General features: G+C 29.6%; 1 protein-coding gene across 1 annotated transcript in view; it reads left to right on the top strand.

Moving 5' to 3' along the window:
- Nucleotides 1-2781: 2781 nt before the first annotated feature.
- LOC143196979 (uncharacterized) overlaps nt 2782-11750 on the top strand; it is a 54860-nt gene continuing 45891 nt past the window's right edge. Inside the window, exon 1 of the mRNA XM_076404973.1 lies at nt 2782-3057. Coding sequence (XP_076261088.1) covers nt 2991-3057 — 67 coding nt within the window. The 5' untranslated portion in view covers nt 2782-2990. The remainder of the gene's footprint in view (nt 3058-11750) is intronic.

Raw genomic sequence — 11750 nt, 5'->3', positions numbered from 1 at the left:
CTGTTATTGGCGCTTGTGTGGTCTGATTATACGTGAACTTCACATGTACATATTTACATTCGTTAATATCCTGAAGATTGATAAGTAATTATGCCTGATATAAACAATTTAATGTTGACATTTGTTCAAAAGTAACAAAAATATATTTAAATAGCTCTAAGCTTGAGAATTGAATTTTTTGAAACTACTACATACTCTATGAAAAAATGCCTACTGTATTTTCACCAAAAATAATATAAACTAAGAAAAAAATCCAGATGAGGTACATACTTCAATAAGATATGTTCCAATGTTTTGCTTCAAAAAATCTGTTCCAGTTACACCAAATTATGAGAGCCTTTTCTAATATAAATTTATGTAAAACTACATGTCTGTATTTTATAATATACACATAGAAGTCTCAAAACATTATTTAAATCTATTGGGTAGTTTTTTGAAAACCAAATTTCAGAAAAAATTCACTCTTAAGGGAGCTAAGGTAATTCAAGAAAATAATTAAGGGTGTAATTGCATAGCTGATAAATTAATTTAAATACAAAGCGATTCAGGAAAACTATTAAATAAACGGATAACCAATTCGACCAATTGCCGTTCAATTTAGCTGGCGTACAATTGAAAATTTACATTGAAATAAAACGATGCTAAATCGTTTCAGTCCTAAGATGCCCTTTGGCTTGATTTAAAACGGAAAATATCCCGCTATAAAAGGCAAACACCCAATACACATTAAAACCGTTTGGGGTTCCGCAATTTGAATAACAATAGCACTGTAACATCTTAATACCTAACTTGGATTGTAAATTTTGTCCCATTTATCGTTTTCCTGTCATTCAATGCAGAAATGCGTCCTAATTGCTCGATTTGTTAAATGTTTTAAGGGTTGCGATACCAACTAATATTCATTTCTTTTGAATAGTTTCATTGTATTTTCATTAGAAACTGAAACTAATTAGTATTTATGTCACTAATATTTAGTTATGTTTTGGTGAATGTAACGGTACATTCACCAAATCATCGCAATATTGAAAATTTATATAATTGGTAATTATATATCAATAAAAACAAATTAACTAAGACTATATTAAGTTAAGAAATGTCCAATAATATAACATTTGTGGTGAACGTTAATTTAATACTGCTTCCATGATTTGACATAAGCAAAGAGATCGCTTATTTGTCGAAATTCAACAAAGAAGAGGTACATAATAAAACAAAACAATAGCAGGAAAGAGATACATGGAAGAACAAAGTGTAAAATTAAAATTAACAATCATGGATCAAGATGGAATTAAAAGTACGCGGTAATAAGATTCATAAGAGGAAATCACCACATAAATAATTCACAGAAAAAGTGAAAATGAGTTATACCAATGTAGAAAAAAGTCAAGACACCCTATTGAAAAAGTCTGATGTAGGTGGTGATTCAAACATTTTTTTTGGGTGGCTAGATTCTTGAGTATACAAATATGACAATATAAGTAAATATTATTCACCTATTATAGCCAGACTTCCTGTTGAAGAATATCAGTGGTGACTGTGAATTATCCTGTAAATGTTTAATCAGACAGTATATCAAAAAAAAAAACGCAAGCTATAGGCATTCTTCTACAAGCCATGGAAGTTGATGGAAGTAGATTCAGAATTCAATCATCAAACAATCAGGTCTTGAAACAATCAAAGAATTTGTTTTTACATCAATTTACATTAAAATACGGACGCACTAAGCATATCCAATAGAAAGCAATTTTACGGATATGTCTTACTACGGCCGCACTATTTACCAAACAATGATCCCTCTGACAATTATATTAAGTCTAAAACTGGGTTCTATATTGATTTTCTATACATTATTAGCCAGAAAGGTTCAGTTTAACAAATGATTGATATTAAAACATCAAGTTCAGACTTCATTTATCAATATTTCAGTTCGCATTTGCCGGAGGTTTTATATGCTTACTTTAATTTGTCGTAAAATCTGCTCAAGATCATCGAAGGCTGCGTGAGGCTTATGGCAATCATGCTCCATCGATATCAATATATCAATACTGGTTTCGACGTTTAAAAGTAGTGATTGTGACACTGAAAATAAAGAGCGTTCTGAAGAGTCAAAAAAAATTTAAGACGGAATCGCCATCGAATACAATTGATGTGCTTGAGGTGAAAACCGCGCAATAAACGACCAGAATACGAGCAAATACACACAAAACATATTCTTCAGCATAACAACAATCGGCCATATATTCTAAACCCCGGTGATAACATACTTGGACACATTAAAATGGAAAATGCTATTCTACACGCCGTATTCTCCAGATCTTGCTTCTTCTGTTTACTACTTATTCAGGCATGTGAGTCATGACCTATCAGAGCACCGCTTCACTTTTTATGAAGATACCTAGGAAAGTGAATGGGAATCGATTCGTGGACGGCTTCAAAAGATACGTCGTCCTTTTGAGACAGAATCAGTAAATTGCCTGAAATATAGGAAATATTTAATGGAATTTAATAATTATTATCGTAAATAATTATTCATAATCGTATATATATATATATATATATATATATATATATATATATATATATATATATATATATATATCATACCTAGTTTTGAAAGGAACCTCGTATACAATAATAGAAAAAAAAACAACTTAAGTAAAAGAGACAGTGATGTAAAATAGATTAAAAGCCGCCACTGAAAAGAGAAAACGACAACCGTTAAGATGTCTAATAGAATTAGCATTTAATAATACGTTTAGTGACGTTCCAATTGCCGTTCTGTTAAGCTTGTAGTTAAATATGAGGAACACGTTATAATAATGACTTCCAAAATTGATCGTGAATGTAGTATGGCGCGATGTGAACCTGTCAGTCTTTGATAATGCGTTCTTTACCCTAAATACCTCTTCTTTTAATTTGGATCAGTTTCATACGGGTAATAAGATTGGTGAAATTCTCCACGGTACCCAGTACTATTGATATTCATCGACATGAAAGCATCAGTTGTGTGTTTTTTTATGTTGTCCATTAGCTATGTGCAGTGTTATCGATATAAAGGTGAGATAAATATTGCATTATATATATTTCGCTATTAAAACGATTATTTACGATAATAATTATTACATTCGCTTGTACTTTAATTTGTTTATTTGCTAAAGTTGTTTGGTATCTTCTAAATTACCTTAAAATATATTATTCTATTGTATTTTAATATTAACTTATTTTATCGGAAAAATGCATGTATTTTGAGTTTTATCTTTCCTGGGAGCTCAAATTTTTTTTAATTTTAAACTTTTTTTAAGCCTTTTTGTTGCAACTTCTGTTCAAGTTATTGCAGGCCAGTGAAAGTTACGTGGTTTATACAGAATTTTTAGCTGAATCGAAAGGTGGTATAACATATTTTATGCAGACTTTGAGTGTTGGGATATATAACGAAAACTGTATTTTCAAAAAATTAGTGGATTTCTGTTTATGTTACATATCTTAAAAAGTATGAATTCTAGAGCAATTTAACATGAATTTTAGTTTATCTCACACCAAAACACATATATTACGAGAGTTTTGCCCTTATCCGCGTGATAAACATTCCTGGCACTTTTTCCATATATATAGTCGTGAAAATTTGCGATTTTTTAACATTTTCAGATTTTTTGTTGTCACTTCTGTTCAAGTTCTTGCAGGTCAATGAAAGTTACGTAGATTATAAAGAATTTTCAGCTGAATCTAATGGTGGTATAACATATTTTAAACAACCCTTGATTGTTGGGATATATAACGAAAACTGTATTTTCAAAAAATGAGTGGATTTCTGTTTATGTTAGATATCTTAAAAAGTATAAATTCTAGAGCAATTTAACATGAATTTTAGTTTATCTCACACCAAAACACATATATTACGAGAGTTTTGTCCTTATCCGCGTGTTAAACATTCCTGGCACTTTTTCCATATATATAGTCGTGAAAATTTGCGATTTTTTAACATTTTCAGATTTTTTGTTGTCACTTCTGTTCAAGTTCTTGCAGGTCAATGAAAGTTACGTAGATTATAAAGAATTTTCAGCTGAATCTAATGGTGGTATAACATATTTTAAACAACCCTTGATTGTTGGGATATATAACGAAAACTGTATTTTCAAAAAATGAGTGGATTTCTGTTTATGTTAGATATCTTAAAAAGTATAAATTCTAGAGCAATTTAACATGAATTTTAGTTTATCTCACACCAAAACACATATATTACGAGAGTTTTGTCCTTATCCGCGTGTTAAACATTCCTGGCACTTTTTCCATATATATAGTCGTGAAAATTTGCGATTTTTTAACATTTTCAGATTTTTTTGTTGTCACTTCTGTTCAAGTTCTTGCAGGTCAATGAAAGTTACGTAGATTATAAAGAATTTTCAGCTGAATCTAATGGTGGTATAACATATTTTAAACAACCCTTGATTGTTGGGATATATAACGAAAACTGTATTTTCAAAAAATGAGTGGATTTCTGTTTATGTTACATATCTTAAAAAGTATAAATTCTAGAGCAATTTAACATGAATTTTAGTTTATCTCACACCAAAACACATATATTACGAGAGTTTTGTCCTTATCCGCGTGATAAACATTCCTGGCACTTTTTCCATATATATAGTCGTGAAAATTTGCGATTTTTTAACATTTTCAGATTTTTTGTTGTCACTTCTGTTCAAGTTCTTGCAGGTCAATGAAAGTTACGTAGATTATAAAGAATTTTCAGCTGAATCTAATGGTGGTATAACATATTTTAAACAACCCTTGATTGTTGGGATATATAACGAAAACTGTATTTTCAAAAAATGAGTGGATTTCTGTTTATGTTAGATATCTTAAAAAGTATAAATTCTAGAGCAATTTAACATGAATTTTAGTTTATCTCACACCAAAACACATATATTACGAGAGTTTTGTCCTTATCCGCGTGTTAAACATTCCTGGCACTTTTTCCATATATATAGTCGTGAAAATTTGCGATTTTTTAACATTTTCAGATTTTTTGTTGTCACTTCTGTTCAAGTTCTTGCAGGTCAATGAAAGTTACGTAGATTATAAAGAATTTTCAGCTGAATCTAATGGTGGTATAACATATTTTAAACAACCCTTGATTGTTGGGATATATAACGAAAACTGTATTTTCAAAAAATGAGTGGATTTCTGTTTATGTTAGATATCTTAAAAAGTATAAATTCTAGAGCAATTTAACATGAATTTTAGTTTATCTCACACCAAAACACATATATTACGAGAGTTTTGTCCTTATCCGCGTGTTAAACATTCCTGGCACTTTTTCCATATATATAGTCGTGAAAATTTGCGATTTTTTAACATTTTCAGATTTTTTTGTTGTCACTTCTGTTCAAGTTCTTGCAGGTCAATGAAAGTTACGTAGATTATAAAGAATTTTCAGCTGAATCTAATGGTGGTATAACATATTTTAAACAACCCTTGATTGTTGGGATATATAACGAAAACTGTATTTTCAAAAAATGAGTGGATTTCTGTTTATGTTACATATCTTAAAAAGTATAAATTCTAGAGCAATTTAACATGAATTTTAGTTTATCTCACACCAAAACACATATATTACGAGAGTTTTGTCCTTATCCGCGTGATAAACATTCCTGGCACTTTTTCCATATATATAGTCGTGAAAATTTGCGATTTTTTAACATTTTCAGATTTTTTGTTGTCACTTCTGTTCAAGTTCTTGCAGGTCAATGAAAGTTACGTAGATTATAAAGAATTTTCAGCTGAATCTAATGGTGGTATAACATATTTTAAACAACCCTTGATTGTTGGGATATATAACGAAAACTGTATTTTCAAAAAATGAGTGGATTTCTGTTTATGTTAGATATCTTAAAAAGTATAAATTCTAGAGCAATTTAACATGAATTTTAGTTTATCTCACACCAAAACACATATATTACGAGAGTTTTGTCCTTATCCGCGTGTTAAACATTCCTGGCACTTTTTCCATATATATAGTCGTGAAAATTTGCGATTTTTTAACATTTTCAGATTTTTTTGTTGTCACTTCTGTTCAAGTTCTTGCAGGTCAATGAAAGTTACGTAGATTATAAAGAATTTTCAGCTGAATCTAATGGTGGTATAACATATTTTAAACAACCCTTGATTGTTGGGATATATAACGAAAACTGTATTTTCAAAAAATGAGTGGATTTCTGTTTATGTTACATATCTTAAAAAGTATAAATTCTAGAGCAATTTAACATGAATTTTAGTTTATCTCACACCAAAACACATATATTACGAGAGTTTTGTCCTTATCCGCGTGATAAACATTCCTGGCACTTTTTCCATATATATAGTCGTGAAAATTTGCGATTTTTTAACATTTTCAGATTTTTTGTTGTCACTTCTGTTCAAGTTCTTGCAGGTCAATGAAAGTTACGTAGATTATAAAGAATTTTCAGCTGAATCTAATGGTGGTATAACATATTTTAAACAACCCTTGATTGTTGGGATATATAACGAAAACTGTATTTTCAAAAAATGAGTGGATTTCTGTTTATGTTAGATATCTTAAAAAGTATGAATTCTAGAGCAATTTAACATGAATTTTAGTTTATCTCACACCAAAACACATATATTACGAGAGTTTTGCCCTTATCCGCGTGATAAACATTCCTGGCACTTTTTCCATATATATAGTCGTGAAAATTTGCGATTTTTTAACATTTTCAGATTTTTTGTTGTCACTTCTGTTCAAGTTCTTGCAGGTCAATGAAAGTTACGTAGATTATAAAGAATTTTCAGCTGAATCTAATGGTGGTATAACATATTTTAAACAACCCTTGATTGTTGGGATATATAACGAAAACTGTATTTTCAAAAAATGAGTGGATTTCTGTTTATGTTAGATATCTTAAAAAGTATGAATTCTAGAGCAATTTAACATGAATTTTAGTTTATCTCACACCAAAACACATATATTACGAGAGTTTTGCCCTTATCCGCGTGATAAACATTCCTGGCACTTTTCCATATATATAGTCGTGAAAATTTGCGATTTTTTAACATTTTCAGATTTTTTGTTGTCACTTCTGTTCAAGTTCTTGCAGGTCAATGAAAGTTACGTAGATTATAAAGAATTTTCAGCTGAATCTAATGGTGGTATAACATATTTTAAACAACCCTTGATTGTTGGGATATATAACGAAAACTGTATTTTCAAAAAATGAGTGGATTTCTGTTTATGTTAGATATCTTAAAAAGTATGAATTCTAGAGCAATTTAACATGAATTTTAGTTTATCTCACACCAAAACACATATATTACGAGAGTTTTGCCCTTATCCGCGTGATAAACATTCCTGGCACTTTTTCCATATATATAGTCGTGAAAATTTGCGATTTTTTAACATTTTCAGATTTTTTGTTGTCACTTCTGTTCAAGTTCTTGCAGGTCAATGAAAGTTACGTAGATTATAAAGAATTTTCAGCTGAATCTAATGGTGGTATAACATATTTTAAACAACCCTTGATTGTTGGGATATATAACGAAAACTGTATTTTCAAAAAATGAGTGGATTTCTGTTTATGTTAGATATCTTAAAAAGTATGAATTCTAGAGCAATTTAACATGAATTTTAGTTTATCTCACACCAAAACACATATATTACGAGAGTTTTGCCCTTATCCGCGTGATAAACATTCCTGGCACTTTTTCCATATATATAGTCGTGAAAATTTGCGATTTTTTAACATTTTCAGATTTTTTGTTGTCACTTCTGTTCAAGTTCTTGCAGGTCAATGAAAGTTACGTAGATTATAAAGAATTTTCAGCTGAATCTAATGGTGGTATAACATATTTTAAACAACCCTTGATTGTTGGGATATATAACGAAAACTGTATTTTCAAAAAATGAGTGGATTTCTGTTTATGTTAGATATCTTAAAAAGTATGAATTCTAGAGCAATTTAACATGAATTTTAGTTTATCTCACACCAAAACACATATATTACGAGAGTTTTGCCCTTATCCGCGTGATAAACATTCCTGGCACTTTTTCCATATATATAGTCGTGAAAATTTGCGATTTTTTAACATTTTCAGATTTTTTGTTGTCACTTCTGTTCAAGTTCTTGCAGGTCAATGAAAGTTACGTAGATTATAAAGAATTTTCAGCTGAATCTAATGGTGGTATAACATATTTTAAACAACCCTTGATTGTTGGGATATATAACGAAAACTGTATTTTCAAAAAATGAGTGGATTTCTGTTTATGTTAGATATCTTAAAAAGTATGAATTCTAGAGCAATTTAACATGAATTTTAGTTTATCTCACACCAAAACACATATATTACGAGAGTTTTGCCCTTATCCGCGTGATAAACATTCCTGGCACTTTTTCCATATATATAGTCGTGAAAATTTGCGATTTTTTAACATTTTCAGATTTTTTGTTGTCACTTCTGTTCAAGTTCTTGCAGGTCAATGAAAGTTACGTAGATTATAAAGAATTTTCAGCTGAATCTAATGGTGGTATAACATATTTTAAACAACCCTTGATTGTTGGGATATATAACGAAAACTGTATTTTCAAAAAATGAGTGGATTTCTGTTTATGTTAGATATCTTAAAAAGTATGAATTCTAGAGCAATTTAACATGAATTTTAGTTTATCTCACACCAAAACACATATATTACGAGAGTTTTGCCCTTATCCGCGTGATAAACATTCCTGGCACTTTTTCCATATATATAGTCGTGAAAATTTGCGATTTTTTAACATTTTCAGATTTTTTGTTGTCACTTCTGTTCAAGTTCTTGCAGGTCAATGAAAGTTACGTAGATTATAAAGAATTTTCAGCTGAATCTAATGGTGGTATAACATATTTTAAACAACCCTTGATTGTTGGGATATATAACGAAAACTGTATTTTCAAAAAATGAGTGGATTTCTGTTTATGTTAGATATCTTAAAAAGTATAAATTCTAGAGCAATTTAACATGAATTTTAGTTTATCTCACACCAAAACACATATATTACGAGAGTTTTGTCCTTATCCGCGTGTTAAACATTCCTGGCACTTTTTCCATATATATAGTCGTGAAAATTTGCGATTTTTTAACATTTTCAGATTTTTTTGTTGTCACTTCTGTTCAAGTTCTTGCAGGTCAATGAAAGTTACGTAGATTATAAAGAATTTTCAGCTGAATCTAATGGTGGTATAACATATTTTAAACAACCCTTGATTGTTGGGATATATAACGAAAACTGTATTTTCAAAAAATGAGTGGATTTCTGTTTATGTTACATATCTTAAAAAGTATAAATTCTAGAGCAATTTAACATGAATTTTAGTTTATCTCACACCAAAACACATATATTACGAGAGTTTTGTCCTTATCCGCGTGATAAACATTCCTGGCACTTTTTCCATATATATAGTCGTGAAAATTTGCGATTTTTTAACATTTTCAGATTTTTTGTTGTCACTTCTGTTCAAGTTCTTGCAGGTCAATGAAAGTTACGTAGATTATAAAGAATTTTCAGCTGAATCTAATGGTGGTATAACATATTTTAAACAACCCTTGATTGTTGGGATATATAACGAAAACTGTATTTTCAAAAAATGAGTGGATTTCTGTTTATGTTAGATATCTTAAAAAGTATAAATTCTAGAGCAATTTAACATGAATTTTAGTTTATCTCACACCAAAACACATATATTACGAGAGTTTTGTCCTTATCCGCGTGTTAAACATTCCTGGCACTTTTTCCATATATATAGTCGTGAAAATTTGCGATTTTTTAACATTTTCAGATTTTTTTGTTGTCACTTCTGTTCAAGTTCTTGCAGGTCAATGAAAGTTACGTAGATTATAAAGAATTTTCAGCTGAATCTAATGGTGGTATAACATATTTTAAACAACCCTTGATTGTTGGGATATATAACGAAAACTGTATTTTCAAAAAATGAGTGGATTTCTGTTTATGTTAGATATCTTAAAAAGTATAAATTCTAGAGCAATTTAACATGAATTTTAGTTTATCTCACACCAAAACACATATATTACGAGAGTTTTGTCCTTATCCGCGTGATAAACATTCCTGGCACTTTTTCCATATATATAGTCGTGAAAATTTGCGATTTTTTAACATTTTCAGATTTTTTGTTGTCACTTCTGTTCAAGTTCTTGCAGGTCAATGAAAGTTACGTAGATTATAAAGAATTTTCAGCTGAATCTAATGGTGGTATAACATATTTTAAACAACCCTTGATTGTTGGGACATATAACGAAAACTGTATTTTCAAAAAATGAGTGGATTTCTGTTTATGTTACATATCTTAAAAAGTATAAATTCTAGAGCAATTTAACATGAATTTTAGTTTATCTCACACCAAAACACATATATTACGAGAGTTTTGTCCTTATCCGCGTGATAAACATTCCTGGCACTTTTTCCATATATATAGTCGTGAAAATTTGCGATTTTTTAACATTTTCAGATTTTTTGTTGTCACTTCTGTTCAAGTTCTTGCAGGTCAATGAAAGTTACGTAGATTATAAAGAATTTTCAGCTGAATCTAATGGTGGTATAACATATTTTAAACAACCCTTGATTGTTGGGATATATAACGAAAACTGTATTTTCAAAAAATGAGTGGATTTCTGTTTATGTTAGATATCTTAAAAAGTATAAATTCTAGAGCAATTTAACATGAATTTTAGTTTATCTCACACCAAAACACATATATTACGAGAGTTTTGTCCTTATCCGCGTGTTAAACATTCCTGGCACTTTTTCCATATATATAGTCGTGAAAATTTGCGATTTTTTAACATTTTCAGATTTTTTGTTGTCACTTCTGTTCAAGTTCTTGCAGGTCAATGAAAGTTACGTAGATTATAAAGAATTTTCAGCTGAATCTAATGGTGGTATAACATATTTTAAACAACCCTTGATTGTTGGGATATATAACGAAAACTGTATTTTCAAAAAATGAGTGGATTTCTGTTTATGTTAGATATCTTAAAAAGTATAAATTCTAGAGCAATTTAACATGAATTTTAGTTTATCTCACACCAAAACACATATATTACGAGAGTTTTGTCCTTATCCGCGTGTTAAACATTCCTGGCACTTTTTCCATATATATAGTCGTGAAAATTTGCGATTTTTTAACATTTTCAGATTTTTTGTTGTCACTTCTCTTCAAGTTCTTGCAGGTCAATGAAAGTTACGTAGATTATAAAGAATTTTCAGCTGAATCTAATGGTGGTATAACATATTTTAAACAACCCTTGATTGTTGGGATATATAACGAAAACTGTATTTTCAAAAAATGAGTGGATTTCTGTTTATGTTACATATCTTAAAAAGTATAAATTCTAGAGCAATTTAACATGAATTTTAGTTTATCTCACACCAAAACACATATATTACGAGAGTTTTGTCCTTATCCGCGTGTTAAACATTCCTGGCACTTTTTCCATATATATAGTCGTGAAAATTTGCGATTTTTTAACATTTTCAGATTTTTTTGTTGTCACTTCTGTTCAAGTTCTTGCAGGTCAATGAAAGTTACGTAGATTATAAAGAATTTTCAGCTGAATCTAATGGTGGTATAACATATTTTAAACAACCCTTGATTGTTGGGATATATAACGAAAACTGTATTTTCAAAAAATGAGTGGATTTCTGTTTATGTTAGATATCTTAAAAAGTATAAATTCTAGAGCAATTTAA

Source organism: Rhynchophorus ferrugineus, unplaced genomic scaffold (genome assembly GCF_030347505.1).
Source record: "Rhynchophorus ferrugineus isolate W39M unplaced genomic scaffold, kcgeb_rfMv2 rfM5, whole genome shotgun sequence".
Taxonomy (NCBI): domain Eukaryota; kingdom Metazoa; phylum Arthropoda; class Insecta; order Coleoptera; family Curculionidae; genus Rhynchophorus; species Rhynchophorus ferrugineus.
The sequence above is the reverse complement of the archived record's forward strand: the minus strand, read 5'-3'. Positions and strand labels throughout refer to the sequence as shown.